This window comes from Ceratosolen solmsi, unplaced genomic scaffold (genome assembly GCF_000503995.2).
Source record: "Ceratosolen solmsi marchali unplaced genomic scaffold, CerSol_1.0 scaffold58, whole genome shotgun sequence".
In the NCBI taxonomy this organism is placed as follows: Eukaryota; Metazoa; Arthropoda; class Insecta; order Hymenoptera; family Agaonidae; genus Ceratosolen; species Ceratosolen solmsi.
In genome coordinates, this window is record NW_011948447.1 from 1,354,826 (window position 1) to 1,377,684 (window position 22,859).

At 28.3% G+C, this 22,859-nt stretch overlaps 1 protein-coding gene across 1 annotated transcript in view; it reads left to right on the forward strand.

The window, feature by feature from the left end:
• The first annotated feature begins 4,241 nt into the window (after positions 1-4,241).
• The window catches only part of LOC105366298 (PDZ and LIM domain protein Zasp), a 39,342-nt gene continuing 20,724 nt past the window's right edge, over positions 4,242-22,859 (forward strand). The window contains exon 1 of the mRNA XM_011504703.1: positions 4,242-4,615. Within this exon, the coding sequence (XP_011503005.1) occupies positions 4,511-4,615 (105 nt within the window). The 5' untranslated portion in view covers positions 4,242-4,510. The remainder of the gene's footprint in view (positions 4,616-22,859) is intronic.

Here is a 22,859-nt window from a genome sequence, read left to right on the forward strand (position 1 = left end):
CACACGCGATGATTCACAAACTAGTTCGCGCCCTCATGAGCGGAATGCGGCAACGCACCGAGAGGTTTGCGCCCAGTTGTTGACGCAAGCCCGCCACGACGTTAGAAAAGGCCTATAAGGAAATGGTGTGGAATGATGAGGAGCTGTTTTAGTTGGTGACAAACTGCATTTCGCCTACATACAAAGCGTTCTTTAAATATTTTTATACCTTCATAGTTGAATAACACAGCATGGTTTTCCATATAAAAATTGTCGCTATTCTTAGAATTTTCAAAGGCGACATTCGCACAATCGTTTTCTGATATTCGTGATCAATAATTGCATGCATTTCTCAGTTGTTCTATAATATGTGGAACTAAATATTATTATTATTAATTTATGTATTATATCATGTATATATAATATCATGTATAAATATAAAATAACAATATAATTATTATTATTTTATTTTTAGTTAATACTTCATATATTTTATTAATTATTATATTGTATTATTATTATATTAATTATTATTGTATTAATTCATTGGTAAACTAGATTCGTTTGTCCAAATTTGTATAATCCAGAATTTGATCTATATATTTTATTCTGAATATTATTACTTCAATAGTAACTATTTGAGGAATAATAAATATCAAATTTTGCAAAAATGATCTGATACTTGCAATATTTTTATTGTAATATTTCGTGTATAAACTGTACATATTTATATGTTTCTGCATCTAACGTCTTAATTTTTACATCCTTATACATTAAAATGACTTGTTATTTGCTAATAATTTATAAGTTATATCAAATAAATTACATATCTAATTGCTAATTTCTTTATATGGCACAGTTTAATAATAAAATAACTCGAAGGAAATGATTTTTTACTCGCGATCCTCATCGACAACATGCCATATAATAAAATATTAATAAAGAAATATTGCTCAATTTATAAATCACAACCACATTCTTCGTAATTACTTAATTAATGAAAATAATAGATAATTAAAAAACTCTAATTTATTCTACTTATTATAAGTTTTATTCAGTCCATTATGTATTGACAAAACTTATGGGTAATTCAGTTAAGAAATCTACATTGATGTATGGTAGGTTTCGCAAAGTATGCATCCACGTAAGTTTTCTCTTTTAAGTCTATTTGAAAACAAAATAATAACCATAAACGAATAAAATAAAATTTTGTCTCTCCATGTACTTCCACGATAAAAGGCAACTGAGATGTAGAAATGCAACGTGAAGTGCAACCGTGAGAATCGGATCCTTTCTCCGACTGCCACGCAAATTGATTTGACTTCAGGTACATCAGTTTTCATAGTTCTTCGTTCATACTAGGAATCCCTTTTATTATTTGCGTAGACGTGGGAAGGTACGCATGAGTTTTACAAATGCTTGTCAATTTATCAATTTCAATTTTCCCTTTAGTTCATCTTTCTATAGAATGAATTCATGCAATTTAAAACTGTTTACTTTATATAAGAAGAAATATGTATTATTTACTTCGAAAAAATAAAAATGCAGCTAATGAATATGAGCAGATTTTATATCTAAATATTTTTAAATGTTCTTTTTAATTTTTGAACGTACATGAAAGCCTTTATCTAACTTGCTTTTTATTAAAAATAAAGAAATAAATCATAATAATAATATCAGCGAAAATTTTAAGACAGTAAATTGCATATAAGAATTTTATAATTTAACGAAATATGTTAGTTTATATTAAGTATTATTAAAGAAACATCTATGAAATATAATTGATTCAATAAAATTTTTATTTTTAATCTAAAGTAAAATAATCTAAATTTATAACTTGAATTTTATTTGAGAAAATTTTTATTAATAATATAAAGAGAATATTTTATTTTCAGAATATATATGTAGAAATAAAAGTAATCAACATTACTTGATGAAACAAATATATGGGAGATATAGCAATTATATTGTTCTTTACGATTATACTTTATTATCATATGCCCCTTATTCAGAAATTACAATTTACTTTTCTTTTTCTTAAAAAAAACTTTTATTTTTATTTTTATTTAATTAATAATAATTGAGACAAATTATGTTCTCATTTTTTTAAATTAAAATCTGCTCCAATCCTCAATTAACATTAAAAAAATCTTTTGAAGTGTAGGGTCATTCATAAAATCTATTTATGATAACAATAAGATAAATAAAAGTAATTAATGTATCAAATTTTATAATTCTGAATTTTAAAAATCATGGTAGAAATCTTGATTTTATAAATAAAATTTGTCAGACAATGGTATTAAAAGATGTATTCAATGTAGCAAATGAATCTATTTTAACACAAACTAAACATTATTGGGTTTTAATTTTTTATTTTATTGACATGAAGATAAATAAAACTATTTTTAATTTTTCATTTAAATAATCTTTTGCATAGATACAAATAATTATTAAATTATTGATAAGAAAATAATTATTTTATATGTAATAAAAATATTCAAGAAAAAAAGCATTTTGAAAATTAGAAATGTTAAAGAAATTATTCGGTGAGATGATGATGATGAAATGTCAGAAAATTAATGATAATTAATTAAAAATTAGTGAATTTAAGTAGTGAAGATCCATAACATCTATATTTTATATACATGGTAACAAAAAAGCACACGTGTTAAGGTTGCCTAAATATGCAGTTAGAATATAATATACATCTTCACAGGGATTCAACTGAAAGTATTGAATAAGTATATTGAGTTGATTTGAAATAAAATCTGGAAAGAGCGATTACAGTGAGTTTCTAATCATAAAATAATTTTATTTACTTATACAAACAACAGTTCTAAATTCTTTTCAATTATAAAATATCGTGTTTACAGAAGTATGCAAACCTTGTGCTACTTGCGAAAAGACAGCTTATATGAAGCATATGACGGTCAAGAAAAATATTTGATACAATGCCAAACATTTTGTAACTTTGTAGAACACAAAGTATTCAATTTATTTGTTGCGCTTACATAATTACCATTAGCATTTGTATCTAAATTGAATTCAAAATATTCCATTATTTCAATTATTTATTCAACTTTATTATATGAAAAAAATTCTATAAATTTACATGAAATTACACGTTAAAAATTGATAATAAATTAGAAATACTAAATTAAAAGCAATATTACCGTTTAGTCGTAAATTTTTATTAATCCGTAAATATTTAAAATGAAATATGTTTTAAACTCAAAAAGAATTCTATTTTTAATACTGATACTTATAACATTTTTATATAATATATTTATTTGTAATTTAATTAAATTATACTGTAATTTTATAATGCATATTATGCGTATGTAAAGATAATTTATGTTAATATTTTAAAAAGGTATTTTTTAATAATAATCTGTACGTTCATTTTTAAATATAATATGAAATTTATTATTTTAATTTTAATTTACCAGTTTAAGAAAGGCATATTTATAAAGAAAATTATAAAAATACAAAAATAACATTCACAAATATCATTATTATTATCTGTGATATGATTAGGTTTGAATACAAATATACCTTAATTTTGTAAAAATAAATATTTGAAACTGAAAAAAACTCTAAGATATTTTGAGTAAATAAAAACCGTAAAATGAGTTATATATTTTCTTACTAATCAATATAGAACATGATATATTAAATTGATTAAGCGATCGATATTCGAAATATGATTAATAAGATAATTTACTGGTTTTTCAGCAGTAAGATTAAGTAAATAAGATTGGATAAGTGTAATGTTTGTAATACGACTAACAAAGGAACTGCGGTAAATAGAACAGCAATGTTGGAAACCTATAAATCATTTACAATTGTTTATAAATCATCGACTGGGACAAAATTCGTGAACCAAGCATATTGCGAATAGAGAGGTGCAATGTACGGCAACCTCAGAACGGCGTCTGAATGTTTCATTTGGTATAAACGTTCGCCAGTCCAGTCAGCGGAACATATCGGAATCGGACCGAACCACCTTGTTCACATCCTCATCCTTTTTTCGCTGGTGCTGCTGCTGCTGTTCTGACTACCGTCACTGTCGCCGTGGACAGGAAGGAAGGGCAGGGACCGATTCTGATATAGGTATACAGGTGTGGGCGCGTGGGTCTCCTGAGTGGGGCGTCGCGATTGGAGAGAGCAAGCCGGGCGTGCTCGTGACGGTCACCACCGGCGTCACCTCCTCCTCCTTCACCGCCGTACGCAGGCGCGCGCGCCACCACCGCTGCCAGCTCCGGGATCTTCTTGCGACTCCCACTTGGGGCCGGCGCTCAAATCGTACGGAGAGAGTCGACGGGTAATAACCTGGCAGACGTGGAACGCACGCGAGGCCTCGCCGCGGCACATTCGAAAGTTCGCGCGCGCGCCTCCAACCCCCGGCTCATTCGTACGTAGGTGGTGCGTGTAACGTCGGGTCTCAGGTCTTCGATCATCCCTGCTCCGAATCCCGTAAACAAGAAGAAGCAACGAGAGAGCAGGAGTCGCGAACCCAGAGAGTACGAGTATGGCACAGCTGATCAGCGTCAAGCTCTCCCGCTTCGACGGTTCACCTTGGGGTTTCCGGCTGCAGGGGGGCAAGGACTTTGGCACGCCGCTCATCGTCCAGAAGGTCAGTTCCTGCTCGTCAGTCGCTCATCGGGCGCCATTAGCCAGCTGCTAGTCTACGATCATTAAAATAAGTTTTATAAAACGTTATCCGCGACTTTACTTTCTACTCGTCTTTTGAGAGATAAGTCTGCAGTGAGTTGCTATCGATAACGACAAGGAATAGGAAGTGATACTGCGGACTTGATCATCGAGCGCTTCTCATCTTCGCGACGGGAGCGAAACGACTGCAGCTATTATTGGGGAGTCACTCTTTCTAACATAATAATAAGGCACGTAACAAACTAAAAACTAGGTAAGCCTAGGTAAGACAGACTGAATCTCCGACTCTTATGAACTTACACATCCGAGTACTCACGCTTAACAGCGACGATTACGTAAGCGGGGAGGAGGGCGTACCGATTTTGTGGACATCGTCAGAAACGCCTGCCAACTGTTCGATCAATGAAGATTCTCTCGATCGACTCTTGGCGAGGAGGTGCCTTGTAACTCGATCCGAACCATTTTGAAAGCGGGAAGGGAGTGTTGTAGTTTCAGATTCGTTCGAGCACGCAGTAATTCGACCTTGCTCATTTTCCCTCTAATAATCACTGATAATCACAAAAATATTCGACTGCCTCGGCTGTAGCCTTTCAGCATGACTCGCGCAGCCTTAATCTTTATCAGTCATCCCTGTATGTTCTAATGGAAATGTTTGTTGATCACGCTCAGTTTTCAGTCATCGAGGTGCCAAGAAAACTCTGTATGCAATGTAGTACGCATGATGTTAAGGCGCCGTGTGCAGTAGTTTTAAGGAGCGCTTTAACAAGATTAGGCTACTTTAAGGTAGTCCTCAGCCGGCATTGAATTTTTACGAGGTCGGGACTCGGTCCGATCTTGCCGTTGTGAAAAAGAATCGGCGAGTCAGCTCAAGGTCGCGACGTGGACGATGACCGCGGGAGGTCAACAAATGCCGCTGGAGACACTCGATGGAAATACGCGGCTGCTTTGCCCTATCAAACCGATAGACTTCGATTCTACTCCTTTTATTTATGTTTGCTCAGAATTAGCGATCCATGGCGGATGCTCAATACGAGCGGTTCGAACGCTGCAAAATCGGCATCCGCCTGGGAGAAACTTCTGTTCTCTCGCGCTTCGGTAACAGCACCAACGACGACGCACAGCTGTAGCCTCGCTGACCCACTTTCAAATCCTCCTTCAATCGCCCGCTACAGTTTTCACGTCGACGATATTATGCTTCCGCTCATTCGTTCCCTTCCTTATTTTATCTCTGTTCTCCTCCCCGTCTTCTGACCGGCTGCTCACTAAATGACGCACGCGACTCCGGAGCTTCCGTGTAATATGGATGTCGTCACGGGCGCGCGCTCGGAATGCAGTAAAAGCCATGACAAGGATGCGTGCACTTTTCACGCCCGCACGTCTGCTTCCGTTAAGTGATACTAGATAATTATGCGTGCCACGGAGAAGCCATCAAAATTTATGTGAATATCGTAATGGACCTCTTAACATAATTGTGCTTAAGGCGAAAGCTTATTTTTTTTATTTTTGTTGCTTTGTTTTTTATTTATTTTTTTTGTTATACAAAATTTTTATAGTGCAATTTCTCTAAAGTAATTAGTAAAATGAATATGCCGTTTTAATAATAAAAACCCACTGATTATATGAACGAGAAAAATGCTCGTCTATTCTATAATAATTATATTAAGAAAATACGAGTATATATTTGCAAATTTTATAAATTATTAGGGGGTAGTTTCTTATTGATTTATACTAAAATATAAGTATGCATCTATTTGCTTTCTCAAGACTACTACAGATTACAGTAGCCCTTATTATATCAATCAGATAAAGAGTTTGAAGAAAAAATGAAGTTGAAAACTAAGACGCTTGGTCACTTTATTGCCATCGAAAAAAGCTCCTTCTTATCGCAAATCCACCATGTCTGTGAAAGATAGATAGAGAAAGAGAGAGAGAGAGAGAGAGAGAGAGAGAGAGAGAGAGAGAGAGAGAGTGTTAATGCCGGTGGAACGTCTCAGCGTCTCTTTCATCGAAATATCGACTCGCTCGGTTCGGGACAAGAGAAAGAGAGGAAAGAGAGCTGGTAATTCGAGGCAAATTATTTGGGCGTTCTATTTTCAGAAGGTGCCTTTGCGAAACTCGCCCGCTCGCTTTCTCGCCGGGTCGAACCCTGCGCACGGACGCCACCCATGTGCCAGCGGCGTCGCGACGTACGTCGCCTACTCTATCCAAAATAAAACGACTTTTTGCGGGAAGACCTTTGGAGGGGTCGGTAATCGTCGTTGGGGTTCGCAATCGTTGTTTCTTTTTGCGCACGGATCCATCAGTCGCGAAACATATGACGATTCTTCGCTGTTTGCTTCCACATTTCCATCAATACAGTACTATTGCCTTGGGAATCACCTCTTGGTTGAAGCGGTTTCGTCGATTTCTGGTGCATGCAATGATTAGACTGAGATTTTATTAGCTGTGTCCTCGATAAACTGATGCACAAACCGTAGCCACAAACAAAGACAACTAATTTTAATTTTTTTTCTTAACTAATTCATCGGCCATACGTCGATTTTTAGGCATGTCCACAGACAATCGTCGATATTATCTGCTATCTTTTCATTTATCCAACGATCTTTAATTAAGGTAAGATTTTTAAATATAGAGATTATAATGAAAACAATAGAAATAATAGAAAATATAATACAAATAATCATTTTCTTTAGTAGTGCTTGGGCTGTAAACTAAGCGAACAAGTGCATTTCCTTGATAAATGTTCGGTGTCCTTGAGTAATGAGTAAATGTACAAGTAAAAACTTTGTGAGTTTCATAACCGCTAAAATCCACATCATTAGCATAAGTACAATTTCATTGACATTATCATATTTATTGAATTTCCGATTAAACAAAAAACCTTATTAAGCCAAGATAACTAGAAAAGTTAACCGCTTCATGCTAATTATTCTCTTACCATCCTGATTTTTTTCTCATTATATTGTAAATATCTTAGATACAATTATTATAAAATAAATATCTGCGCTATCACAAACGTCATTTTAATTGAACTTATTAGAATACGATTACCTAACAAAATAGTGAATAATTGATAATATTACAATTGTAAGCTTGGTACATATTCGTAAACTCTGACTCGCTCAAAGACTTTACTTTCAATTACAGAGCCACAGGATAGAGATAGGTATAGATTGATACAGACAAATACGTACAGGGGGGAGGAGGAGTAAAGAGAGAGAGAGAGAGAGAGAGAGAGAGTGTGTGTGTGCGCGCGTGCCTATGTTTATATTGAGTGAAGCGAGCGAATGAAAGAAAGAGAAGAGTAAGAGAGATGAGAAACACTTGTACAGTCAACTGATTTGACGTATGAAAACGACACACTTTTCAAGCGCACGGCAGAAAGCTTGTCAGAAGACGCAAGTGCCATGACTTTCGCCGCATCAGCAGATTTAACGTCGGGGTTTAAGCGCGTGCGTATGTAATGGCTGATTCTTTGATTACTGATTACTCACACTACCGTTAATTGCATGCTGACGGTTTTAACAATTTTCGGAAAATTAACGGTATGTAGAGTTAAATCATAACTTGTAGGATATTTTATATCGCTTAAATTCTATTTATTTTAATGTTATGCTTTTGCATAAAATACCGGAACATCACATTTTAATATTTAATTTGTTGTAATAATTAAGATCAGTCTAAGTAGACCCTGCAATAATATTTATATGCAACTACTCAATAACATTTTTTCAAATAATTTTATTTTAAAATTTAGTGTATTGAAAAAGCATATCCAAATGTGCACGTTAAAATGATTAAAGAAAATAATAATATCCATAAATTTATAAAAATTTAAAGAATATTACATTAGCAGTAAAATTCTATTGATTTTAAGATGCTATATAATTAATTTTATAATGATTTCAATGAATAATATGAAAAATTAGGAATGTAATGGAGTATTCAATTATTTGATGCAGTATTTATATGCTGTTAAGAACTATACCATATTGAAATTTTAAATATAATGTGAGAAAACAAACCTATAAAAAAACCTTTAAATTATATGGTACCTTTTTCTAAAAAATTTTGATAATTTTCTTCCCTAATATGTAATATTACTATTTGATTCTGTACTCGTTGGATCACTTATTCTGAATAAATATCAATAAAAGGATAATGCATTTGAAACCAGATAATATAAAATATGCAATATTTATCTTGAAAATTTTTCTTTACTTTTCATGTTTTTAAAAGATTCTCCTTCCTCCATTAACAATTAAAGAAAAAATATCGATGACTAGCTATAAATCTTCAACAATTTGTAATAATTTGAGTATTGATATTAATTGAAATTTCGCTCACGAGAATTACGCGATAATAAAATATTCTATTATGATGAGTCATCTTCAGCTGACACAGAGGTGTTTAACCAATAAATTAGCACGAGGCACCTTGATAAATTAATTATGAAAATCCTCTCTCTCTCTTTCTCTCTCTCTCTTTCTCTCTCCAGCAATGACTATTTGTCTCTTAACCTATTCGCACGTGCCAATATATGTCTCACGCAATATACTCTGCAAGTTCCTTTGTCTTTTGTTTGTGTTGTCATTTGTGCATTAATCCATGCAAAGAACTTTTCTATTTATTCTACTTTGCAAAGACTGAAAATGTTTGACAATTAGCTTATCTATGTTTTTACAGTATACTTGAATATTTATGCAAAATGCTTACTGAACATTTTTTTCCTAATTCACTTTTGCATATTTTATTAATAACTAAATAATTTATTGATAAATCTGTAATGAATTATATATTAGGATATATTTATTTACAAATTTGATCTTTAAATTTGATTTTTTAGAACAAGAAACTCAATTTAATTATTAAGTAGAATAAAATAAACATATACTAAAAATTATGTCGGAATTTGTAAAAAAAAATTGAATATAATTAACTAATCTGAAGTGCACTATCATTAGTGTTGTTTGTTAGAAAAAGTGTAAAATTTATGCTCCGGGAGGATGATTGCAATTACGCTTATCTTTAAAATTTAAAAACTGTATATTTAGAATTGCATAGTATAATATACTATTAATATACCGAAGAAAATATAAAGTACAGAAATATATGTTTTGAAATAGTTGAACTACAAATTCTTATATTTCAAAGATCGCTTACATTTATAGCTAATTATGGATATTCGTGAAAAAAGCAAACCGAATGTATGTGAAAAATGCAGGTTATATGTATGTAAAAAAGAGGTTGTACAATAGAAATAAGCGCTACTCATAGTTTTATTAAGCTCCAGTTTCCATTAGAAAAAAAAACAAAATTAGCAAAAGAAACGAGAAAATTAACATTCCACCGCGCCTATTTCTCATTGCGATTGTACTCGAGTGTTCAAATATATATTTGAGAAGTACTTATTTTCTCGCTGTAACCCAAGTACAGCTATAATGTGTCGAAAACCATGGAACCGAAAAGACTCTGTTCACCATTAAAAGTGATGCTAAAATGCGACGGAGTAGTGAACGGAGATTCCATGACAGTATATCTCCGCGATATCTTTTCTCGCATACAGAGCTATCCATACCATGTGCCTGTGCCTTTAAAAAGCATCCGAAAGCGTTTGTTGGACCGTAGTAGCAGGAGCAGCTACTGTCAATGGAAAATTAAATTTTATTCTGCATAATATACTTCAATTCGGTGTTGTGATTTCAATCCACTACTGTTCCTGATACTAGCCTTTACCTATACATTGGTTTTCTATGCGAGCAATAACTCATCTAATGATAAATATGAAGAAAGAGAAAATTAAAATGACTGTAATTTTAACTTACGTATAGACGTTAGTTTGTTACAGAACTTCATAATTCATAAATATCATTAAAAGTAAAAAAGTAAACGGATGCATGAAATTCTCATTTCATGCATTGTCCCTCTGTATTTGTGTCGCTAAAAAAGAACTGTATGATAAAATTAAATTGTTTACATTACGTTCCGATGACGCTAATAAATGTTTTGACCGTGACTATCTTGAAAATTCGAATTTGCATTTAAAAATAGACAATAATTATTTATAGGAATTTATATCTATCGTACAAAATTTTTACATATTAATTAACATCGCTATATATTTCACAATTACGTTTTATTTTATTTTTCACTGAAAATAATCGCTTATTGATATCGCTTGTTATCATTAACACTTATTTTATTTTTTTCGTTTAAAATGCCGAGTAAAATTACGTTATATATACAATTATTAATTGATTAAATAAAAGAAAAAAAGTTAATTTTTCTAGCGAGCCACCATTTTTTAAAGTTCGAAATAGAAACGCGCTTTTCTGATTTTATTTTATCATATTTGGAAGGTCAGCGCGATTGATAATTACGAGGTAAGCTAGTTAATGTCCGCTCTTTTGTTCATTTCTTTTTACCAAACTGCAGTATTCTTTCGATCACTTAGGGGCATCAAAAATAACCAGCCGGAATTCCTCTGTTCCCGCTAATCTATTCACGTATATAAATTACTTTTCGGGTAGTCTTACTTTGCCGCTCTCTTTAATACGAACTTGTCCTTGCAATTTTTCTCCTTTTTAACTTACAGATTAATCGCGCGCTTCTCGTAACTTATCGTAAGAGTGAAAAACATATCTGACGTCTCCTTTGCAATTGTGGAATAATTATTTATAATTTTCATAATTAACCTTCGTTTAATGTTTCCTCAGAAATTGCGCAATAATGCTTCTATTTTTGAACGCTTAAGAGATAAGAAAGTGATCGCACAATCGTCATAATCATTTTGTTTTATTAATATATATATATATATATATATTGATGATCATCAATGTCAATGGAATAATGTAAATCTTATTTGCATCTGATATCTTTAAATTTATCCGATTATTGAAAACATTCTAAATTCGTATCAGGAATATAAATTCTAAATAAATAAAGGAATATATTCATCAGAATAATGATTATATTTTATTTATTTTCATACAGAAAAGTAATTTTTTATATATGTAATCTTATCACTTATCCAATACTTTTCTCTATTTTATAATAAAAACCTAGTGTACAATAAACAAACAGTTTTTTGTTGTTATTTCTTTGCATCAAAAATAAATATATCTGAAAAAGGAGAACATAATAGTTTATCATTGATAATATAAACCATTATAATACAAATATATGTAACAGTGCCAAAGGCTATAATTTCACTACTTATTAAATTTTATTGCTTCCCCGTGAACTGTAAAATGCCAAATATTAATTCATAATATTAAAAAATAAAAATGAAATTCCATCGTCACTTTAAATAAAAATTCACTCATATAAATAAGGGCTTCAAATATTGAAAGCGAAAAAGAGAAGCAGCCAGTCAAGGGCTCCTTGGTATATTTGAGCCGAGGGATAAATAAAAATTAAAGCCGAGAAAAACATTGTGAGTTAGGTCGTTTATCACTAATATATTTTTTCGTTGCTTTCTCTTTATCGATCTATATACGTGAATGGATCCAGATATAAGGTACAGAAAGACTGTTCTGACTGAAAAATGTATATGCACTCTTTCAAAAAATGCTCTAAGAAGAGTCGATGATTTATGTGATTCTTTTTTTTTAATTGACAATTTCTTCCATAACTTAAGAAAAAATTTTTGTTAATTTCAATTGGAACCACACAAGGATTCTGAACGTTTATTGGTAATATTAATTTTTTTTTACTTAACTTATTAAAATTTTTAAATACACTGCAGTGAATGTATATTAAAAACTTAAATTAATGAAATTAATAACTTCGGTTAAAGTAAAGCATAATATATCACATATTTAAAATACTTCGTGCCAAGTTAATTTTTCATAAAAATTATAAATTTTATTAATAAACGATAATTCCTTATTACATTAAATTTTAGTAATGTGGCGTAATAAATATTGATAAATAAATTATTTAGCATTAGTAAAGAAATTTATTTACAAAAATACATTTTTGTTAATCAGAGGTTAATTTTTAATTTACCTCATCTACAATATCTATATATATCTATAAATCTATAAATGTGATAAACTATAGTAATTTTCGTCTATATTATTTAATAATCTAATAATTGTACTGAATAGTTATTTTATACTAGGCCATAAAATATAATATTGTTTCAAATTAATTAATCATAATCTAATTCACTATTCGTATAACATAAAAGTTTTATTTTAATGAAAAATTTTTTATAATGTTAAAGTTAATTTTTTTAAGTAGGAATTTTGTAAAAGATTAAATAATAATTTTATTAATAAAAGGTTTAATATAATCATTCTGAATTAAAATATTTCATCATTTATTTGTATAGCTATTTCTATTTATAATACAGTTCACAATATAAAAATTTAAAATTAATTTTGCAATTAAAAACTGTGATATTTAAAAAGTGTTTAAAATTTAAATTTAATAATATTGTCATTAGAAAATGTTGGAATAACGATAAAGTGTGATTAAGATATTTATTTTCTGTCAAAGCCTTAAAAGAATAAGTGTAATAATTAATAAGTGACGTAAATAAGTAATATTAATAAATTTATAAGTAATTTTAATAAATATTATATAATATATTTCTTGATTAAAACTATGCTGTACACTAGATTGATGAAAACTTTTTATCATTGTTGATGACTTCAATGTAAATGTAAATTATATTTAATCATGAATCATAAATATAGCTTTATATTGAAAATACAAATATAAATATAAAAATGAATGTCTGCAACTGTTTATTGTATTTGAAAGGTGTATAATTAATTTAAGAGCCGAATGAAATTTATAACCAAGTTTTTATTTTACGTAAATCATTCGAGAATTTTTGAAAGATTAAAAATCATGGTCATCTTCCAAAATCAATAAATATCTTTTTTTTTGTAAAATGCAGTAGAGACAAGAAATGTCGGAAAGAGAAATGAGAGAAAGAAGCTAGAAAATTTATAATTTCATGAATTTATTAGATCTAACAGGGAAGTGGAAATTTTATAAATAATCAAGTAAACGTCGGACAATTCGAATCCGATATGTCGAAATCCAGTGTAGAATAGGCTATGAAAGTATAAAAGGCATTTAACAAGACGTCCAGAGTGTGTGGAAAAGCTGCGAAAGGGCATCGATCACAAGACGACAAAATAAATCGTAATGAGCGGCTTCGATCGAATATCGGCCGCTGACACTTTAGAAGAATAATCAACGGGCAAGGAGAAGATCCGGAGCCACATTAATCGTGTTAATCGAGAAAACAAGGGCGGAACGATGAGATGGACGTTCGCATGTCCAAGAAGAAACCCGGTCCGCTGTGGATATTAATAGAGAGTGTGGCAGTCTTCGCAACCGACGTCGACATTTAATGTGCGCTTCCTCTAGGTTTTAAAAATACCGCGAGGAGAGCGCGCTTTTATTCAACGTCGGTCCGCCTCATCTATTTTCCAAGATTCTTCATACTGGTGCTATGCTTTTCACCGATTGCCTTCGTTTACAACATCTGAGTCGAAGCCAGTGTACTTTGACATTTGCAATTCAATAGAACTATGCTCCGTAATTATTCATCGTATATTTTAAGTATTGATGCGATTAATGATAGGGCAAAAGATAAAAGGGATTAGATCTGCTCATCCAATGCATAAATCTTTAATATCGTTAATATTTCTGAATTGTTTTGTTTGATTTCTTAAACGCTTAATTTTATTTTAGTCGTGCCTATAAACGTGCTTTCAAATAAAATATAGCTTTCTAATAATATCCGATAAAAAGCGTAAAACAGTTCGAGTAAACAAATAAAACTTTTACAAATATCTATGAAGAAATTTCTACCACGAGAAGTTCCAAATGTCGACCCAGAAAAAAAAAATGATGATGTATGTAGCGAAGTACTCAATCAGAAGTTACATTAACGAGAAAATGGACACTGATACAGAAAATAAATTCTGATTTGCTCAATCTTCGTTTAACTTGAAGGAACAAAAAATAAAAAAATTTATAATCCATTCATCTCAAATATTTGCAGGTACATTGCATACATTTTTAAAATTTAACTTATAATGAAAAGGAAAGTAAAATGCAGTTAGTCTGGTTAATCTGGAAAAATCATTAAAGTTCGTCGATTCTTTTTTTGTAAAGCCTACCACATCAAGGGCTAATTTCAAATTAAAAAAATACATAGATAATTTGCTTATTTCGAGAATTAGCGAATATACGTTCTAAAGTAATTTTTTCTGCGATTTATTGAACTGTTGTGAAGTCGCAAGCTGTACAATATAGTTCTATTAAAATTTAAGTTAATTCTTCTTAATACTTGCTTATTACTTTCAACTTCCATTTCATATATCTAAATTTTTCGGAAATTTACCGAAAAAGCGCCAAGCCTGTAATAACATTCAAATAAAATTTATGCACTGTCTGACTCATAAACTTGTGCATCGACCATCTACATTTTAATCTATAAAGTATTATACGTATAGGACTATGCTAATCACATCGAGAATATTTGAAAAAAATTAACCTTAACTACTTTAATTCCTAATAATTTATAATTATTTATAATCATTTATAATTATCTCATATTCCAATATATTTATATAGTTAGAAGTTCAATAAAAATAATTAATTTTTGGACTAATTTCAATAATGACATTCATTACACTTTGATTGAGTTCTTAAAATTCACATAAGAGCTTTAGGAAACTTAGAAAATTAATTTTATACAACCATTACAACAATTTCAATTGTATTTAATCATATATTTATTAAAACGAGCCTCAGCGTAATTTGCAAAGAATCTTCAAGAAATTCATACAAAGTATACTTTAATTACACGAATAAATGTCGGTACAATGAAATTTTGAGTGACTACACCAAGCACATTAAAAAATATATAATTTTGTATCAATTTTTATTTACTTTCATTTATTGTGCGTAATGTTGTAATATTCCTGTGTGATTTTTTTGCTATGGCGTACGAGAGAATAACATTGCTCTTGTTTGAATTTTTTGACGTTATTAAATAAATAGTAAAGATACTTATTTATTTGTTAAACGTATATTACCTATTAAATTTATTTATTTATTAAAATGAATTATAAGATAATTTAAACAATTTAATGAATGATCCAATGAAATTTTTATTTCTCAAAATACTATTTGAGTATGCATGAAACCTAGTAAAATTTTTCGTTTCTACTGCACCACATATTTAAAGAATCATAAATATCGAAGTTATACTTTATTAGATCAGATCAATCAGAATGCCTAAACGATGCAAATTCGTAAATTATCTTTTATCATCTCAAATGCAACCCAATTGCAGTAGAATAAAAATGTTTCTTTTTCAGTTAATGGTACAATGCCACTTAAGTTATATATTTATTTATCTATTCTTGTGATTGAAATGAATTTCTGATTCGCAGAACATAAGACTTTTCTCATCTTTATTTTCTTATCTTATAAGATAACTTGCTAAAGGCTACTGTATTTTCATGTGCCAAGTTCATGCACACACACACTCTAATCAAGGATCTAAACAATCTCTTATCGCAATATATCCGGCAATTTTCCAAGGGATTCCTTCTGTATAAGACGGTCCATTTCGCTTATCTCGTCTATCCGATAACGACACCACATCGTTCATAGAAGTAAATTAGAGCCGGTGTTCTCATTTATTGAGGGACACAGAATTGGCGTTCTAACACTATATTTAAATATTGAAAAAATAATTCTAACACTATTTTAAATACTGAAAAAGAATATTTGTGGCTCTTTTAAATGATTATATATAAGATTTCTTTAGTGTAGTGGATATTTTAATAAATAATATTATTTAGTATATAAAATTTTGTCTATTTCAAATAAAAAAATTGATTATAATATACATAATTTATATATACTCTTACATATTTCTATATAAGTGTACTAGTATTCATAACAATATAGGTCAATACACCTATTCCCACAAAACTTTATTCACACTTAAAGTCAATTTCGAAAATAGTCACTGTACCCATAATGGAACAAGCCATGTTTTTAGTAAATATTTTCTAAGCGAATCTAAGTTTCTTGAAAATGGAAATGACAATTTTCAAGAATTCCGTTACTATTATCCAAAATTTTATTTCTTTATATAGAACATTTTAAATTAATGCCGTAGTTATTTTTATAATAAAAAATTTCTATTCTTTCTTATTTTAAGAATTCTAAATCATTGAATTTCTTTTACAGTTTAAATAAATATCATAAATACCATTTAATTAAAAAATTTGAAAGTACTTAAAAGTTAATATTAAAAATTATTGTTTTTTTCTTAAATTTGATAATATCGAAAGCTTCAAACACTTCATGTAAAAAATTAAATCATGTTTCTATATCGAAAATCGTAGGGTATGCGAGATGTAAAATTGAAAAGAGTAACCCGGTATTCTAAAAAAAGAATCAGTTCAAAATGCCAGTAGTAAAGAGCTCTTTGAATGTATAAACCAGCGGGAGATCATCACAAAGATCTATTCTGGTCCATTCGGAACTGGTCTGAAGCTTGCACGAACGCATAAGGAAACTTTCATTTTACGCTAATAATCGTGCAGCATCCTAATCTGCCTCTCAGGCCAATAATAAAAATGGATTGAGGATTTAATTTCCTTGAGGTCGATGCACTTCCTGAAATTGTTATTTTTAATAAAAATATTATTTTAACGACTATGGCGTAGAATTTAATGTGTATGTTAAATGATAGAATAAAAGACAAAAATATATAGTTTATCATCGCAAAATGTCATATGAATTCCATAATTACATCTAATTTTCTACGCTACATAAAATTATTTATTAAATAAAATAATATTTTCAGATCATATTATGATTAATTTATAATTTAGTAATTTAATAATTTTATAATATTAAATGTAAATATAATAAAGTTATTTATATTTGTTATTTTTGCTCTTCTCAAATAATGTACAGTTATAAAATCTATTATAGTTATAAATCTTAAGTGAAGATTTAATCCATATTATTGAAGAAATTAAAATTTTATTTTTATTATTTCTAAATATTGATTATTATAAGTAATGTCTAGAGAAATAAATTCTTATACAATATTTTGTTTAAATAAACAAAATAGTTAAGATAAAATGTAGAATGAACAGCAGAAAGTGGCCGTTCAAAAGACACACTTTTATCGTTAGAAATTCATGAATACAAGATTTTCAATAAGGTTTTGCATTTAATATAGCGTGAAAAAATTTTAAATAAATAAACTGAAAATACTATATTATATTTGGGTTCTAATTTCATTCGACTTACGAGCAAAAACACCGCAAAGTAAATTGAATCATCGAAGTTATTGCACTACTATATGTAATGAATCATCATTGGTAGAGTCGCACGTCATTCGTTTTAGTGATGGCTGCTTGAATGCAATAAATTCTGCACTTGTCTTGGATAATTTGTTTAAATAACCTTACTGGAAACAAAGGATTTAATGGCGGTGGTTCATCAGCTTGAATTTGTGATGTAACGCCGAGTTTTGCTTTTGCATCGTCATTGTGTCTTTTTTTTTATTTTTCGTTCTTCGCACTACGATATTTTTATTTTTTTACTGTTGAATCCGAATGACAAAACTTGAGCGGTCGATGATTCCATCCGGTTGTAAATCATGCTTAAAAATAAAATTCTTCCTCTTGTGATGATTCAATTATAATTTAAACTTGACAAAACATAATGATAAACATAAATAACTGACATGTTAGCTTTCCTTTTGAAATTCTTTAATTTTAATTTAGTTTTAAGATTATTACCCTTTTGTATGTATTTTGTATGGATTCAATATTTATTAGTAATCATTTTAGTAAAGAATAAATTACTTAATTTACGTGATTATGATTTCGATTGTGTTTAAACATATTTTTCAATTTTAGAATATACGATATATGTAATAATTTATAAATCTGCGTCTGTGTATATATGTGGGTATGTGTCTGTATGTGTAATTAAATATAATTGTATTCATATAAAAAGGTATTTAGATATATTTACAATTTATAATATATATGATATATAATATAATATATATAATAAAATGTATATATTATATATTAAATAAAGCAATTAATGCGTTATACTTTTGTATAAATTAGAGAATTAAGAGTATTTTGTTATTTATTAACTTAAACCTAAAAATAATTAATTTATTATTTAAATGAAATCTTGACCATACAAACATAAAATTTTATGCCCTAAAAAGAAAAGACACTCATTATTTATAATGTAATCACTGAAAGAATCTAATTAACAGAATTAATAACTTTCTAAAAGTTGAACTATATTAATGATTTTGTACACTAATGCACTTATACTCGTTTATCATCTACTTATATGCATTTATCTTTCGTTTTTGTGTCACTTATTCCATCGATGCTTGTCACTCATTCTCTCCACTGATACGACCCCACGCAGCTCACCGAAAACCGTTAAAAGACTTTCGCTTTTGTTGTGTAGTATCTCAGCGAATACAGAGAAATAAATACATAAAATGAGGCGTGGCGTGTATCTAGACATGTAAAAGAATGAATGTGTAAAAAATAAAATTGCACAATTTCATTTTGAAAAAGAAGTTTATAGCAAGAAGACTTTTTATTTATATTTTGATCCACATGAAAAATTCCAGTAAAATTTCCCTTCTCGGTAGAATCATTGATCAAAAAGTGGTTTTAATACTTTAATATTTTAACACGTGGAAAATTATCTTTACCTTACAAAAACTTATAACGTCATATATATTTATGCTCTTATAAATAAAAATAAAGCTTTTCAAATATGGAAAGATATATATCAGAATTCTATCATAAAAAATATTTATAAGTTGCCGATTATTTCTTATTTATTGTATTTTAAATTCTATTTTATATTATTTTACATTCTATTTTATATTATTTTACATTCTATTTATATTATTTTTTCCTTCATTCTATTTTATTTTACATTATTTTACATTCTATTTATATTATTTTTTCCTTTTCGAATGTTTTCATTTAATGCAATCTAATGAGTTTTATTTATTAAAGTTTTATATTTTTTAAGCAAATAGTAAAAAGTCAAAAATGAAGGACAGACATTCCAACACGTCTAACTTTGAAATGACGCATCAATATACAGTTACTGCAAAACTAAAATACTTTCTTTTCAAACATGCCGATTTAGTCGACAAATCTATTTTGATATAACTATTGACATAATTTAGTATATAGACACAATATAACTGATAGGAATATAATTTTTATAGCAACTATTGACTATTTTGATATTAATTAAAATTCTATTCTATTAATTACTCTTATATTTTCATTCATATTAAATTTAAACATTTTATATATAATCAGCATACTTAAAATATTATATTTATAAAATTTCTTTCGTATGTAATATTATATGATTCATATGCAATATTATATCAACAGACTTAAATGATACATGTATTTATTATTATCATTGAAAATTTTTACATATTTATGGAATGATCTACTTTACTTTGACTATGAAGTATATTGTACATAAAAAAATAAAGAATCGAAAATATAATTAAAAAAAATCAGTTCTTCACAGTATAAATATTACATTCGTGCATACACGTACAGCAATTATACTTTAATATTTGTATTAATTATTATTTATATATAAATTTCTCTCAAATGTGTATACATAAAATAAATTCATTTAAAAAATATAACAACGACAAATATTTATTGAATTTTTAGTTTTTTCAGAGATAATTATGAAATAAATGAAATGTGTGATATTCTAGATCGAATTATTAAAATATAATTTCTGTTTTTTGTAAAATTTTTGTTTAAAATACAACCAATCACGAGTTGCGATATTTTAAAAAATGTATAATGCAAAGTATTCCACTATAATAAAATAAAAATCTGCAAATGTATGTTATTCATTTATCTTTATTATTACAAAATTCCTTTTACAATAATTGTATTGAATCTATATTTATTTATTTTTTTAATATTCTGTTAATAACAGTTAACTACGCGCATAATATTAAAAATAAATTTTTTCATTCAATGTTTAGATAAATGGCGATAGCATTCATTAGTATATATATGAAACTTTAAATTGTACAGTATCCGTGGAAATCTTGACGCACACGTATAAAAGGAAGTTTCCGCAAATAAAGAGAATGATTCAGACTCTCAAGTTCTACTCTAATTCCCACGCGTACAATTTGAGGTAATATATTTCTTCTTATTTTTTTTTTTGAGTTATTAGCGATCCTCAAGAATTTCTTCCGTAACTTAATCTTCCTGCTTTTCATAACCGACACATCCTTTAGGCTATATTTCACTTTCAATTTTACGTGCTCGTCATCGTGTCTTCAAATTTGGATATGCGTATATAATTGAACATATTAATATGCCTCTCATTGAAACATTGCTAGTCATTTATTATATTTGATTGATATTGAATAAATGCATGTCATTCGTAATCCGTATAAGAACGATAAATATTTGTAATATATGTTATTAATCATTCAGTCTGGTCATACTTTATCAAAAATTTAATTTGTTACAATATGTAATAGGTATTTGGGTCTTTAAAATCATTAAAAAAAAATTTTTTATTAAATAATTTAGATGTTTGTGTCATACAAACATAAAAATAATTTTTATTTTTATTTATGATAGATTCCCAGTATATAGATGTATATAGATCTCAAATCTGTTTTCTTTGGAATATATGTATAAAAATTGATAATGAATCAACAATAAAGTATACATAATATCAATTTTGATATCATTTTTATTTGCTTAATTTATGATTCTTAATCCGATGTCAGTGAATATTTATTAGAATTCTACTGTGCATGAAAGCGTAAAATGAAACAAACTAATTGTGCTTGTCTTTAGATTTATATAAACATACATTGTTCATGCATTAATTATTTGTCATATTTTGAAATATTCTTTTCTTATTTATATTTACAACGTCTTAAATTATTTGTTAAATAATAAAAATATAAAATTATAGCTCTAAAAGCTCATATGTTCAATTATAACGTTGAATTTATCATTTTCAATTCTTGAATATATCAAAATATAATTCAAAATAATATCCGAGGCAGAACTTGTAAATGATTATTTGATTATTTATAATAATGTATACATTAATTACATATAATCGTAGATTATTCGATCAAGTTCAGTCACTTATCTGAACATCTTCAAAGATTATAGGAAACAGTCATATTAAATAAATACGATACAAATATATTTATATATTATTTTAGGTATTGTTACTAATATAGTAAATAATAGAATATTTTTTCTACTTTATTATACTGCTTTCGTATTATTAAAATTAATATTAAATTAAAATTAAAGGAAACGTTTTTTGGTCTAAAATATTATATTATTTATATATAGTAATACAATATTTTGATTCAAACATCTGTAAAATATTATTATAGTTTATTATTAACCCATTATTATTTTATTTATATCCTAATATATTTATTTAATTTTAATTACAATAATCCATAAAAAATATGTAATTATAAAGTTATAATTAAATTATATATAATGATTGTTACTATTACTTTGTTATAATAATGTCTGTATTTAGCAAAATAATTTTCTAGTTCTTTTACAGTCAATGATAGATCATATATGATTTATCTTATTTTATTACTGTAATTTGTGGTTAGCTGATGTATTTAAGGTTGATATTGAAGCTATATTAAACTTTTTCAATAAAGATATTATACTTATTAAAAAAAAACATATTGAATAAAAAATTTAATAATTTCAGCCTTCTGTAAACATATTGTACTGGTAATTTCTGAAAATATAAGTAAAATCATGATGTTAAAGTTACAAACAACTGCACAAATTAATTTTTATAATTTCCAGCAAATAATAAAATATTATTTGCACATTTTCTAATGTTACAGTTTTTCAATAAAAGAAAATTTTTATAATTTAATTCTTAAGATATTAATTGCAAGAAATTAACCTTCAGATTAGTCAAGAAATATACTAAAAAAATTTATTACACTAATTAGTTTAAACAGTAATATTTCTAATTAATTTATTTTAAATCTTTCTTGAAATACATGAGAAATGGTCTATAGCACATAAGCTATAAAATGGGGTGTAGCGTAAAGATAGATAAAACTAAAGAAAAATAGA